The 15,519-nt window shown below is 37.9% G+C and overlaps 1 protein-coding gene across 1 annotated transcript in view; it reads left to right on the top strand.

Annotated features, from left to right (window-relative positions):
• TENM2 (teneurin transmembrane protein 2) overlaps nt 1-15,519 on the top strand; it is a 1,230,113-nt gene that overhangs the window by 360,045 nt on the left and 854,549 nt on the right. The window contains exons 4-5 of the mRNA XM_034655661.1: nt 1,910-1,984; nt 5,427-5,702. Of these exons, the coding sequence (XP_034511552.1) occupies nt 1,910-1,984; nt 5,427-5,702 (351 nt within the window). The remainder of the gene's footprint in view (nt 1-1,909; nt 1,985-5,426; nt 5,703-15,519) is intronic.

Raw genomic sequence — 15,519 nt, 5'->3', positions numbered from 1 at the left:
GGGTGGGATTGGGAAGAGATGCTCTCTTGCTGCTGAGCCAAGTAGGGATTTTAGACTTTTCACTAGGACTCTGCAGACCCCAACCTGGTTGAGAGGGAGAGGGGCACCTCTTTACAGTTCCCCCGTGAATCCTTCAGTGGTGGTAAACTTAGATTTAACATTAATTCTTCTCTGACACCATCAGGGAGAGGAAGGGGTGCTTCATTACCATTGGGTGGGGATGGAAGTCCAGGATCACCTTAGGGCCACCAATGCCCCCTTCCTGTGGGGTGTTTGGGAGGTCTCATTCCTGTTGGATGAGGGTGAGATTCTGCTTTTTCACTTGATTCTGCCCTAAGGTGTTTGTGGAGGTGAGGAAGGACCCTTAACTTACAGCAGGCTTTACTCTGGGCTTATTTTGCCTGCTTCCACTGGTGTTTTTAATTTGCAGATTGAGTTTCTAACACCAGGTCTGGGATATATAAAGCAAAAAGAAACCCCAGGGAACTCACAGCCATGTCCTTTCTCAGGTCCCATGATCCTCATAGGTCTATCTTCTTTAGATCCCTTTTAAACTCTTTCTATATAGTTTTTCTATGTACTGTTCAGGGGGTTTACCTGTACTTAGTGAGACAAGTAGAGAGACATGGGGAATTCTGTCTTGATCCAAAACCAGAAGTCTGTCAGGTCATCTTTTGAAGAAACCATCATCATGCCAACATGCATTTCCATTTGTTTGTTTGTTTTTTCTTGTTCATGGGTTAATTTGGTTAGATCATGGTAATCATGCGGCGTTGCTTATGACCCTGGTGTTTCTTAGTATCCCTTGTATTGACTGCACAGAAATCTGCGTCTTCACAAGCTTTACAACTTAAACTCACATTGGCACCATATTCTTTCTGTTATCAGCAACGAACTAATAATATAGATGTTGACAGTGTGGTTGATATGAGAAGAGATACTAGCAGTAAGTGGGTGGGGATGGTGGGGATTAATTTTATAAGTGATCATTAGTGACTGTTTCCACATTGTAGCAACTTTTGCTCCTGTGTGTAGAATTTCATCTCTTAAATTCTGGGGACTTGCATAGTGAACATTTAGGTAAAACAACTTTTCTATATTGTACTCCCCTATTACTATGGTTAACTTTTATCTTCCTGCCCTCATAGTAGAAAATCTGTTCAAATGCTGACATTTCCAGTGCTATTTGTATTCCCTGGTATTACCATGACATGATAATTCTGACTTAGCGACATATGTGCTTCTCCTAGTTAAAGGTTATTTCAAAGTGTGAGAAGTTGGTAAAAACTTAGAAGATAAAGCCATGATCACAATATGCTGCCATATCTTTCCTTTGAATTGTGTCCCCAGACAAAACCAGTTGGTCAAGGGCTGATTTTTGATATCTCTTGCAAAATGTATCTCAAAGTTCTGAAGAGGATCTTGGTTATACACTGAAGTTATGGTCAAGACAAAGACGACTGAAAGACAAAGAGACCTACCAAGATAATTATTTTTAAACACTTGTGTTCTGCTATCCTGATCACCTAACAATTTTTAGACATTAATGTTCTCTCCCGACACCCTAAATTATACTAAAATTCCATGATATAAATACGGATTTTTTAAAATAAAAATTGTGACTTTGGCCTTGATAATATGACATGGGGCCACACTGGGCAACTTACTGGCACCAACCACAAAACACATACCTGAGATGAAGTGAGTTTGAGACATCGTCCACATCCACTTTAATATGGTATCTGAGAGACTGGAGGCAGATAGAAGGTAAATGTATGTTTCATGAATATTGGAATATGATGACTCTTTCTGCAAGAAAGTAAAGAAGGAAAGAAATGTTGACTGCTTTCCACTAGAAATCTTAGCTCGGAGAATCACACAATGACTAGTCTCTCTCTTCCATTCAAAGCTGCCATGGAGCTTAATAAAGACATAATTACACAAGATGAATTAAAGCAAAATCAACCTTCCATCAATGAGCAAAGTAAGTGCAAAACAATAAGTTGACATGGTATTAAAATTCCCCTATGCTGTTTACATTCTGAGCAGAAGAGTATGACATGAGGCTTTTGTACTGTAAGATGAACTATGTGAAAAATGTTTGTCTGAAATCAATGTATGTAGGGGGATGTTTGGAAGCAGTATGGTAAGAGCAAATTAAAGGGGCCTGATAACTTCCTGGAGTAAATTCATAGTCTGTCCAAGCAGTGAATCTACATGAACATCTTCTGGCCAAGCTGTGAAAGGATGAACAGTTGGACCACTAGATGACCTTTCATGGCTCCTTGTCCTTTTCCTATATAGTATTTATCACTGTATAAATTGTACATTGTTTATGGGACTCTTTGATTAATGTCTCTTTCCCGATTAGACTGTAAATGTCATGGGCTCCATTTTTATAAGGCTCACTGTTATATCCCCAATGCCTAGCACAGAACTAGGAACGATAAATATTTGTTGAATGATTTAATAAATGATAGCTCCATTTTTCCTTTCCACTGTGTATGTGACTTACCAGGTTCATATGTTAAGCCATCAAACTTGGAAAAGCCTTGAGCCAGACAGAGTCTGTCCCAGATAGTTAGAATAAGATTCCTATTCTTTGAGTTAGTTGAGGACAAAAGGTACCAAACTAGGAATTGTGAGGAACAGGTAGCATTGGCGAACATTGGTCCTATTGGAAGATGAAGATGAGGAGTTTAGAAGGCAGTATTTTTGAGGAAACTGTTCTGAATTTAGACAAAAACCTGGCTTCCTATAAACCAGTGTGAACATAGTTACTTTTTCCTGGTGAATTCAGTAACTTATTTCCAATTTTCTTTATAATGTTGCTTGTTTGTGGCTTATGGGGTTATAAGTTGAAAGTTGAAAGTCTTAAAGTACACTGTTTCCTAACATTTGTGGCTACTTTATAAGTTGTGCAACTTTTAACTGATTTATTATGATCTCAAGTTCTAACAGAAGAAAATAGTATTTTAGTTTTGTATCATCAAGTAAATTTGATAACCCAAGCAGGGAGACTGTATTTATTCCATGGCTTTCCATGCCCTAGGCTTATAGCCTGTTACTTCAAGCATCCAGATTGAAAAGCACATGGGATGTTCTGAAAACTGAGGCTTCCTTTCCTCACACAGATGTTTCTCTTTTCCTGAGGAGGTCTTTGAAGCTAGTTCCAGATAATGAGATGTGGGAAAACCATCAGGAAAGTTGCCTCAATACATACACACTCCATTTCAAATGGAATCATATAGCTAAAAATTCCTGCATGTGGAATAAGAACATGTGTGTTTTAGTTTGACTTGTTTTCATTTATTGTAGGAAAAGGAAGCATTGTATTTCATGCCTGTCCAGAGCAAACATGAGCTCTAAAAACAAGATGGGAGAATGCTTATATTAAGTGACTCTTCTCATTTACTTAATACTGAGAAAACAAAAATAGAAAAGTATTGTAACATCAGACATATACAAACTTAACTTTCGTTGTATAGACTACTGAAACTAAAATATATACTTCAGTGTATAATTATGAGACAATACCTAATTACCAAGAATGTAAACTGGAACATAGTACATGGGCAAGGGATCTCGGACAACATGATAAAATGTGCACAGGGTATAAATAACAGCGCTTAGGACCACGCAGGTGGCAGTGAGGACTTCCTTCTTCCCTGCACAGTGAGCAGGAAATCACCCCATCCCCACAGGAAGTTTTGCTTGGGTTAGCACTCCAGTGAATAGGTTTCACTCTGCAGAGGCAATTATGTATAAAATGGGTTTGATCCATTTACACAGCTAACTAAAGAAGGCTGTGAGACTTCAACGTGTAGCGAAGTTGGAAAGTAAGACCTCAGAATAAAAATACATGTGTATTACAAATTAAGGTCACACTACGCTAATAAAAACAGCTGCTTAACGTTTTTTAAAATAAAAGCTGAGAAATGATGCCATGTATGTGGAGTATCATAGAGTAGTTATATTATATCGTAAGTTTGGAGATATGATTGATAGGGAATGGCCCTAATATAATCAACATACACAAAATAAACCATAGGTTTCATGTTATTTGTAATGCTTTCCTCACTAATAACATGGAAGTGCATTTCTTCGCTGCATTTTCCCCATTGTCTATAACTTGGTTAAAGACAAAAAAAAAAAAAATCAGCTTTATGTGTTAGTGAATAGAACGTACCACATGATTTCATCTAATTTGCATCAAAAGCTTAAAATGTCTTGTAAGAAGCTGTAAGAGTAAAGCACCCAGATAGATAGAGCATTCACTGTGCCAAAATGTTTCCAGGCTGGTTTTTGATCGAGACCATTTCACACTGTAAGTTGAGCAGATGCTGGGAATCTGCAGATTAGAGGTGTATCCTGGATCTGCCACTTGCCTAGGCGTGACCTTGGGAACGGTCAACGCCCAAACTGCTGGGCTATTATGATATTTAAATCAGATTTAAAACCTTTAAACTGTCCATGCCGAACACATGGTAACAGATAAATGGTCAGTAAATGCCTATTCCCTTCTGTTTCCCATTTGTGCACCCATTCACTCTCCAGAGGTGAAACCTACTTGTGGTTTTAAGTTGGAGACATTGTTTGATATCATTTAAAAACATAAGGACTGACTCTTCATCCCTAGGATGCTGAATTAAATAATACATTACATAGTTTATTAAAAAAAAAGTTTGGTGTATATTATCACAAAGAAGATACACAGTGATTCTGAGAGGAATTTAATAGATTAATACCCAGATTTTACAGATGAGAAAACTGGGGCTCAAGGAGTAAGAGACTTGCCACAATGAGACTTACCAGTGGGAAGCTGGGACCGGTACCCAGGTCTCCTGGCCACCACTCACATTTATTGGAGGATTAAGGTTCTTTGACATGAAGACAGACTGCTCAAGGATCAGATCCATGTTTTGCTACAATCTAGATGTGTGACCTTGGGTAAGTCACTTAAATTCTCTGTTCCTCTGTTCCTCAGTTTCCTTACAAAATGATTACAATAATATTATCTTCTTCATAAAGTTGTTATAAAACTTAAAAACGTAAAATAGAAATTGCCAAAAAAAAGATGCCCGGAGCAAAGTAAGCGCTTGGTATATGTTAGCTATTATTATAAATTCTATGTTTTTTTCAGCTACATGTGCTACCTAGACAACAGTAAATGCTGTAACATTTTTGAAACAAAATTGGAGCATTCTGGCATAGGGTTAAAATTAATCTTAGATGTTTACTTTTTTGCTCGCAAATTTACCCCAATATCCTCAATACTCTTGCTCATATATTCCTGTATACCATGGAATCCGGTAGATTTTTTTTTGGGATGGGAAAAACACCTGTCTGCTCTTTGTAAGAATAAATTTCCACTTTGTAAGGCATTTCACAACTTGTAATCAGTCTCTCTGTTGCTGTCACCTTAGGAACTAACTTCACCCTTGCGGAACTGGGAATCTGTGAGCCCTCCCCGCACCGAAGTGGCTACTGTTCTGACATGGGGATCCTTCACCAGGGCTACTCTCTGAGCACAGGGTCTGACGCCGACTCCGACACGGAGGGAGGGATGTCTCCAGAACACGCCATCAGACTGTGGGGGAGAGGGATAAAATCCAGACGCAGTTCCGGCCTGTCCAGTCGTGAGAACTCAGCCCTTACTTTGACCGATTCTGACAACGAAAATAAGTCAGATGATGAGAACGGTAGGCCTGCTTCTTAAATACCTTTTCATGTTCTGGGTACGGCACAGTGTGGCGTTTGGGATGCCTGGTTTTTTTAATAAAGAGGAGTATAAAACCATTCATTTTCTTTTAAATCGACCTTGTCTACCCACTCCGAGCTCGGGAAAAATAAACCAGCAAATCTCAAGCACACAAGAAATGAGGAGAGAATTTTAAATCACATTTTGGCGATAACACAGTATTCAGGTGTAGTCAGTTGGTCTTATTAGCAAGTAAATTACATTGCAAAAGAGGCAACTTGATAAACTATGACCTATACCTAGAAAATGTCCTCTCGCCACAAGTTTCCAGGTCTTCGTATTGATTTCCCCTTCCCAGTAAATGGCAACCTGGGTTTTTGTTGTTGTTGTTTTTTTTTTCGTGAAGATCTCTTAAGAATCCTACCTTATCTTAGACTTTCATTTCCAGGCGGCAATGTCTCATATCCGTATTGAAGATCAAACCTGGAACAGATGGTCTGGAGTTTAATAATGACAAATAGGAAGAGACTTGTCTTCAAAAAAAGTATTCTCTTCTCTGTTTACTTTTCTCCTTGGTACCTATGTAGGTTAATGGCTTCCCACATCTTCTATCACAAATCGCTATTGCTGATCCATCAGCTTTGTAGATGGGTTTTAATGAAACTTTGAAAATTAAATGCTTCCGATCATTAAGCAGTAAATATAGGGAAGCCTAAGCAAGTCATTAAAGAGATAAGGTGCTTATTTGTGGATTTCTTAGCGACTCAGAACCGTATTTAGTCAAAAACATCTTTTAAAAGATAAATTGCATTAGGTACAGCTGATTTATGAAGAAAACATCAAATGCTGTGTGGTTTGTTGGGAATATATTGTGTGTTTGCTGAAAGAATTGCCATTAAAATGTTTACAAACAGATCAGTTAAGAATGTTTATATAAAATATTATAAACTTCCACTAGAGCAGCTTTAAGTATTTTCTTGCATTTAAAAAAAGAAGAAGAAATTTGCAGGCGGACAGCTTGTTGTGAATGCGAAAGCATAGCTAAATATCATTTAATCTCAAAACTGTGTTGAAAATACATCATTTCCTGGGTAAGTCGCATACATCCAAAAAGATGTCACTTTGTGGAATTTAAATTTGTATTTAATTCTGAAATAATTTATTCTACTGTGGGGACAAGGAGATGTGTCTTACTTATGCCTCCGTTCATGTAGCTAATCAAGGTGTACTCTCAAGGAAAAAATCTGCACTTGACTCCTTTTGAATTTTAACAAAATTCTGACACTTGGCACATTCAACACTCTAAGGTACTTATTTGATAGGAAATTACTTGTAGAAGTTTTCATAAAGGCATACATTGAATCCATTTACTGACGTACGTTTTCAACTGCGAGTGTGTCGGATGCTGTTTAAGTGGAGGCAGTACGATTGCCTAATAAATAAAATCACTTGCAATCCAAGAATTTATGGCATTTTAAACAAGGTGTTTTGGCAAATCGTCCATGGTGGCGTTCTCACTGGTCTCCTGGGAACCATCTATTTATGCAAATTGGTGGAATCCCCACCCTCTCTTTTTAAACCTATATACATCTTAAAACCTTAACTGATAAGGAGAGTTTACCAGTGAGGCAAAGGGAGCAAAAAAAGCTTGCCTTGAATTCACCTAGAACTGTTATGGATAGGAGAATTTCGTAATGAATGATGTATTTGGTCGACCAAAAGTAGCATCTCTTTTTTCCAATATGATTTAAAACATCATACTTGAACAACTTTCACCTCTGAGGAGTTTATATAAGTCCTGATATATGGATAGGAAATAAACCCTTAAATCTAGTGTCTTGATTTTTTCCTGTAAAGCTAGTTAGAAGGCAGTCAGAATTGCATCAAGAAGTCCGTACTTGGAAGTACTAAGCAACTCTTTTGTGCCTACATCGGGCAGAGCACGAAGGAGGTAAGGAAGCCAGAGTTCAACTTCGGCCCAAGCTGGTTATTTTAAAATGTTCAGATAAAATGTTCCTTTCTCTTTTTTAAATGTTTCAGTATTCCACATAGTCAGAAGATGCACATAATGCTTGTTCTCTTCTCCTTTGGGGCCAAGAATAGAAATAAGAAATTCGACACGTCCCATCATAAACTCTTTAAGCAAATAAAAAGTGAGGCGTGAGGCATGAGGCGTGAGGCGTGAGCCACTCTGCAGGCCGAGGTGTTAACTTCAGCAAACTTCTTGCTCTTTCTCTTTGACAAATTCAGTGTAGCTCACAAAGAAATCAATGCATTTTCACATCACTGATTTTATGAAGTTTGGGAATGTATTATCATATAGATTGACAGTTGCCCCACTGGTTCCACACCACAGCATGGACCCTTACAAAGCCATCATTAAATTCTCACACTCGTACCCCGCGATGGCTTCCTCCATAATAAACGCTCTGTCCTTCAGAACCCAATCAATAACCTTTTCCGTATGCCTCTCTTGAAGAGGAAGTTAAAGAATCTATACTTTGAGAAAGAAGCTCTCCGATTCAATGTTAGATTTTAAAGATAGGTGCTCATAAAATGCATCTTTTCTCTGTATCCCAGATATTTTCATTTCATGTTTATGGTGGGATCTTGGGGTACCTTGATTTTTACAGTGCTTATTCAAAATTGCCCTTAAAACATCCCAGTTGTGGTTTTGCTAAGCAAAGTTAGAATGTGAAGACAGATCTCAAAAACCAGATTCTCTTTCTATGGTGTGAAACATGTGTCCAGCCGTCAGACTCATGTAATGAAAGCATGCTCCTGGGACACAGATGACCTTCTCGGAACTTGAAAGTCCCATCACACTGAACACCTGATAAAAGTATCCTTTTTTTTTCCCCCTTCACGGCTCTGCATCTCACACTCACTGTATGCATGACACCAGGTCAGCATTGTGCTGGCTTTGCTTGCTTTAAATAAATACATCTCGTTTAACTCTATCTGTAAGTTAAAGATGGCTTAGGTAGAAATGGCAATGAGAGTTGAGAACAGCTAGGCCAGGTTTTTTCTGCTGTGTAATTTGACTGCATCTATAGAAAGAGCTTCCTCAGTGACTTTAAATTAGAATCATCCCTTTTTTGAGGTAATAAATGTCCCACTTAAAATATGTCCTCTCTGAGGCCCTTTGTATCACCTGAGTTATGGAGAAAATGGGGCAGTCACTAATACACAAGAATAACTAATTGCCTCTTTAAAAATGCAGAATAGCACACACCGTAAAAAATCTGGTCTATGTACTCTTGACTCCCTTAGGCGGTTTCTTCACCTTGGGGACTTAAAATATCCTTGAGTGTTTTTTTTTCTCAACATAATTCTAGTTTTAGTTATTTTATTCGAAATGCAGAAAGAAAAAAAAAGAAAATACAAAGAGAAGAAGCTTTTCTATGGAATAGAGAGCCAGAAATTATAGAAAACTAAATCTGGCCTTGGTTAAAGAAGAAAATCAGCCTTCCCTTACCCTCTCTGCTTCCACCCAAAGTAAATAAGGACAATGTTCATTTTCATCTCTTGTCAGTTGGGAAATTTATAATTCTCATAATGTACTTTGAGGTTGAAAATATAAATGTTGGGTTAATTTCATTGCATTTCACAAAATGCATTTATAAAACAAGCTGGCTCTCGGCACATAATGGATTTGTTTAAAGTGTATTTGTGGAACATAGATTCTATTAGATTGCGAGTTCTCTTGGCTGAGGTCTGCAGTGTTTCTGGCTCTTGAGGAGGGCTAGAACAGACCCAGGTACTCATTGCATGTTAATTGAGGTATGAGGAATGAACTCTGAGGGAAGGAAGGATTTTCCTTAATACCAGGGACGATATCTATAGGTTATTGCCACCAACCACATTGCATTCATTTATTTGTCATGTGAGGTGAGTTTCTCAAGTCTTCTTCCTTTCTTTTCAAAAAGCAACCCCTCAATAAATTCGTTAGGGTGCTCCGTAAATAAGCACATCCAAAACCTGATAGTGGGTTTCTATTTCTGACCCACTCTATTACACTTACATACTCTGAAGTTTATTTTGTTTTATAATCCACTCTACTCCTTTCTTCTTCCCATCATCTCACATGTAAAATTTACAGAGAATGCCTGGGACAGATATAAAGACTTACTATAAACACCAGATAATTATAGCCAAGGGCTTATAATTTTGCTCTTAAAGTCAGAAATAAGAATAGTAAACAAACTACAGAAATCAGTAATACTCGACTGTACTTTGATGTTGGTACAGGGGTGATTTCTTTTCCAGCCAGACTTTATGGAAAAAACTTCATGGAAAGAAAATATTGTCTTTATTCCTTAAAAACAAAACAAAACAAAAACATGTAAGAAAACAAAACAAACTTTAAATCCATTTTGATGACAATTATTTCTAACGGTATCTTTAAGTTTTATTTTTTTATACTTGCAAATTTGAAAGAGCAATATTTGTAAGGAACGTGAAGCGAATCATCATGGATTGAAAAGTTAAAGACGTGAGAGAAAACAAATCACCCATCAGAAGGTTCTCAGTCTTGTCTATTTCTAAATAAAAGGACGACATGATTTTAATAACTGCTCAATTCCCTAGAAGTTCAGATATTAGAGGCTTTAGAGGTACCTTATTTTATAAAAGTTTTATTAATGAGAGTCTTAAATATACGATCATTTCAATGCTAAAATACAGCTGATAATACAGAACCAGATGCAAAATTTAGGAATATCACATTGTCACTTGGCTTGGTACATTAGGAAGAAGTGGGAGGACAGATGCTTTGCAAAGGGACCTGTACGAGACTTCAGAGGTTTAGGATTTTGGCAAATGAAAGCAATGCTTACATTACTTGAAAGTAGAACAGATGACTTGAAAGAGTGTCAATACTGCATGTTCCAGATTATAAACTTTAGTGGCATGGTTTTTAGTTATTTATATATTTCTTTCTTTCCTTTGGTGGTTTCTTTCATGTTTGTTAATGCTCCTGGGGGCTATCAAGGAATGGCTCCATTCAATAGATACAATAAATAAAACGAAGCACTAAGCCTTACTTTTGGCAAGGGCAGCCTGATTATTACATGTGTAATCTCTAGGCCTTCGGGGAGACATTGGGCTTGGTGGAGAATCATTCGGTTTTAAGCTGCTGAGTTCCTGATATCTGTACTTTCACTTCAGTTAAGCAGCAAAGGCAGTAATCGGGTGAGAGCCAAACTGTTTTTGTCACTTCACCATTAGAAGCCTCTTCACTCAGAAAACTCTTTGCTTTTTTTGCTTCTTGTTCAGTCACTTTTTAGTTCACTTGTCGTTTGTCAAGAATCGAATTAAATTTACATTTTGGGGAGAGACGCAATCAAGTATTAAAGCTGTAAATAAAATGAGTGAAAGCTAAGGAAGTTGGTAGTATAAGTTGTCTGTGGACAACTGCATCCGGATGAACCTGCACAAAATCAAATACGAAGCTAAAGGGGTTGTGAAGACGCACGAGAGTAATGAGACATTCCGTTCACCTGTGCTGAAACTGGGACACAGCGAGGGGAAGGAGAAAAGTTCAAGTAATAGATTTCTAAGGAGGATAGAAATTGCCAATATGTAGGTATTATGTATATATACTCATACCTAAAGGTAAAAATGCTACTTGTGATTTAATGTTGAGTATTATTTAGTGCTAGCCAAAAGAACTACCTTGAAAATTGTCCTTCCCAGTTTCCCTAAACTCAGTTTGAGGGATGTTGAAGGCATCCGAGGTCGAGGGAAGAGATTCACAGAATGGTCATTAACATAGAGGCTATGAACCGTAGTTCATGGGTTGTTTTATTTGGTCAGCCCAGTGTTTAAAAAATTTGACATTATGAACCAACATTTTTAAGTAGAAATTTTTATTGTTGGCTTCTCTTGAAATATACAAGATCCAGTAACACTTGTTCCAGCTTTCCTTCTGGACAAATTTGGTTAGAAATAGTAACCACGGTAGTTCTAGATGGGCCCATGTTACCTGGTTCACCTGAACTCCCTTCAGTCCACTCCACTCATTTACAGTCTGCGTAACCTTTGTAGCACTTGAATTACCAACCTTGACCTATGTGCGCACTTTGGGGAAACCAGAGACAATAAAAATGGTAGAGAGAAAGCTAGAAACCAGCAATGTTAGCTTAATTTCCTGTGTGTTTAAAATAGTGATGTTGCTTGTCTTTTGTTAAGTTTGACTCACTGGAAGACGGGCTTAATTTTGCTAGACCAAATTTCTGAAGTAATTTTAAGGTGTTCTGATAAAATTAAATCAAATTAAAATCAATTTAATTTGGAGATTAAGAAAGTAATTGTGTGTGCGTGGGAGGGGACGGTGAGTGCATGATTTGACAATCCCATCTTCTGCCGTACTAAGAAGTTACAATCAGAATTTTTTATTCCAACACATGCACTTAAAGCTATTCTAAATTAAAAGTATCTAGGTGGACTTTTAGGAAAGAGATGGAGGAAAAACCTACTTTAAAAACTTCAGCTGTTTCAGCTGATTGAGGAAAACCCCAGGGCTTTTTAGGAGGAAGCCATTTAAAGAGGAGGAAAATGACTTTGTACTAATTATGTTCAGTTTTGATCAGGCAAAGGGTTTATGGAGTCTGTTACAATAAAGTGGAAGACAATAAAGCAAAGGCTAGAAGAGGAAAACGCAGTGATATACAAAGGCCTCTGGTGCCCCAAGAGAGAAAGACTTGGAGCGATGTTGGGTAATGCTGAGCTGGGCACAGGACTGGAACAGTGCTCCACAAACTGAGAACTGCTCCTCTACAAGTGGGTAAGCCGCATCCCTGAGTGTTATTCAGGGATGGCTCTTGCTCAGAGTGGAGTATACTCCCAGTTCTCTTAGCATCCCAAGGATATTTGAGAAGGAGAAAAAGTAATTGAAATACAAGCATGTTTACTAATGGACGGGGCTGAAATACCTGAGTTGGCATTCTTTGGGATTTCCATTCCTGGAGGCTGACTCTGTCCTGAGGGGAACAGGAAAGATTGGCACTACAGCAATATCTCTGCTTGTGTTAAATGTAAAAAAGAGGGGCATGGACTTACACAGAGAGTCTAGGCACAAGAGGAGGGTTGGGAAGTATTTCTATATTTTATGCAAGAAATACACATTCACACATACACTGATCCAAAAGGATCTTTGAAATTAACTTAAAAAGATAAAAATTGGTATTTAGAAAGTAATGCATATTGCTTAAATATGTATATTTTTAAAAACATATGCTGACAAAACCATGTTCCGTTTTATTTAGAGTTATGAGAAGTAGCTAAATAATCTCAGATCAGGTGACAGTTTAATTTGGAGGATCCCGCTTTTATTTCTGAAAAGATTTAAGGAAGGGCTGCTCGTTGCTCAGCATGACACAAAACCAACCACAGTGTGTGTCTCTTTGTGTGTCTGTTTTGGGTTCATGGGTGGGAGGAGTTCAGTTGGGAGGAGGGCTATTATTGAGAAGGATAGACATCAAGAAATACAAACTGATCAAAGTCCAGGGAGATGATCACCTAAGGCCATATACTAAAATCCCAAAATGAGTACTGCCGACATTTGGAAGTAGAGTTTTAGGGGAAGGAGAGAAGAAAGACCTGTGCTGACCCTCTTTTGACTTGAACTTGGATGGTCCTCTTAGACCAAGGAGCATTCCCTTTAAAGCCTCAAGCCACTGTTCAATTATGCTATCCCATCCACTCAAGTCAGAATGCACACAAAAGGACCCACATTCTCTCTGTAAGAACTCTTCCCTCCTGGGAGCTCTCAACCAGTATGAGTCTGTCAGTGGTATGTTTGATGGGTGGGGAGGCTGATTTCTTCACAACCTAAAATATATTCTTCTATGTCCTTCCTCTCTTCCAAACCCTGATCTCTGCCCTTGGACTTTAGGCTCAATCACCAAATCGGTGAGCTAATTTCTTTATTATTTCATTCCACCCTCTTGTTAAGATTAGTGGGATTAGGTTTCCAAAACCTGATTTGAGCATCATGGTTCACTAGGGTGCAAAAGATATTAAAAGTTCTATTTATTAGGTACTTTCTGTACATTTATCCTTTAAAATTTCTCTTTTTGAGTATGTTTTATCCTGCGTATATTACTATATGGGCGTGCACACACACACACACGATAGATTATATAAATGCAAAAGTGTGTATCTTGGATGTGTCTCTAAAAGTTTTATATTGATATAGGTGTGTGACAAAANTAAAAGTTCTATTTATATTTACTTTTCTGTACATTTATCCTTTAAAATTTCTCTTTTTGAGTATGTTTTATCCTGCGTATATTACTATATGGGTGTGCACACACACACACACGATAGATTATATAAATGCAAAAGTGTGTATCTTGGATGTGTCTCTAAAAGTTTTATATTGATATAGGCGTGTGACAAAATGTTAAGTGAATATTGTTTTAGACATTTTATTTCCCAGGAGATGAAGTCTAAGCAGCCAGACTCTCCTTGGAATATTTGGAGAATCCATTATCTTGTGGCAACCTGTTAGATTGTCTTTCTTGTTGTTCATAGCTATCTGTACGGATCGTGCCTTACTATTTTTTTGATGCCATTTCTATTTTCTTCTCTCAATTCCCTGTGTCAACTTTCACTTCTTATACAGATATATAAAAATATGTACTTTGCTGTTTATTGAAGAAAGCAAGCACCCCTATACATTTATAGAGAAAATTTCCATCTACTCTCAGTAGGGAAATAAGAAAATAAACATTACCTGTGTCAGCAGACTGGCATAATGGGGGCAGCTTTGAGGAGGTGGAGTTTTAATTAGGTGGTAAATGAGGGTTAGAGTTTAAATGAGTGGAAATGAGATGATGGATATTCCAAATGAAGAAAAAACAATGTGTATGGTGGCTGGAGGATAGGGAGGTGATGTAAAAATGATGATGATTTTTCAGGAATATTCCTTTCCATCAATTTCCAACTCTAGTAAGACTAATGGGAACATAGTGATTTTTATTGGACTGTAGTAGAAATATATCAATAGATATGTAGGGACTAGTTGACCAAGAACTTTGACTTTCATCCTAAGGAAATAAGGTCTGACCAAGAACACATGACAGAATTACTAGAAGTTTATTTGAGCAGAGACTGTTATGTTTTAGGAAGCATCCAATTAAAGCACACATGTACACACACAGGTATTTGGACAGGAAGGTAACAGAATTAGAAGTAGTGATATCAGAGAAGGGAACAGTAATCCAGGTAGGAGGCCATAAGGAATTCCTGGATTACAGAGATTCTGGTTCCTGCTTTTTGGTGTTTCAAGAGGAGAAATTAACCCCTGACTAGTATATGAATGGTGAATATAATTAAAATACTAAAATTTGAAAAGCATCTAATTTGAAGCTCACGGAACACAGGGTATTCCTGACGGTTGTCTATGATGCTTACACACACAACACAGTGTTACGAGAGCCAAATGCAGCATTTATACTGCTTCATCAAATGATTAAATATTAACATCTAGGGGCACCTAGGTGGCTCAGTCACTTAAGTGTCTGACTTAGGCTCAGGTCATAATCTCTGGGTCCTGGGATGGAGCCCCGTGTTGGGCTCTGCACTCAGTGGGGAGTCGGCTTGTCTCTTTCCCTTGTCCTCTGCCCCTCCCCCCAACTCATGCTCTTGCACACTCACTCTCTCTCTCTCTCAAATAAATAAAATCTTTAAAAAACTTGATAACATCTACTATTTTTTTAAAGATTTTATTTTATGTATTTGACAGAGAGAGAGAGATAGCCAGTGAGAGAGGGAACACAAGCAGGGGGAGTGGGAAAGGAAGAAGCAGGCTC

Source organism: Ailuropoda melanoleuca, chromosome 3 (genome assembly GCF_002007445.2).
Source record: "Ailuropoda melanoleuca isolate Jingjing chromosome 3, ASM200744v2, whole genome shotgun sequence".
NCBI lineage: Eukaryota > Metazoa > Chordata > Mammalia > Carnivora > Ursidae > Ailuropoda > Ailuropoda melanoleuca.
The sequence above is the reverse complement of the archived record's forward strand: the minus strand, read 5'-3'. Positions and strand labels throughout refer to the sequence as shown.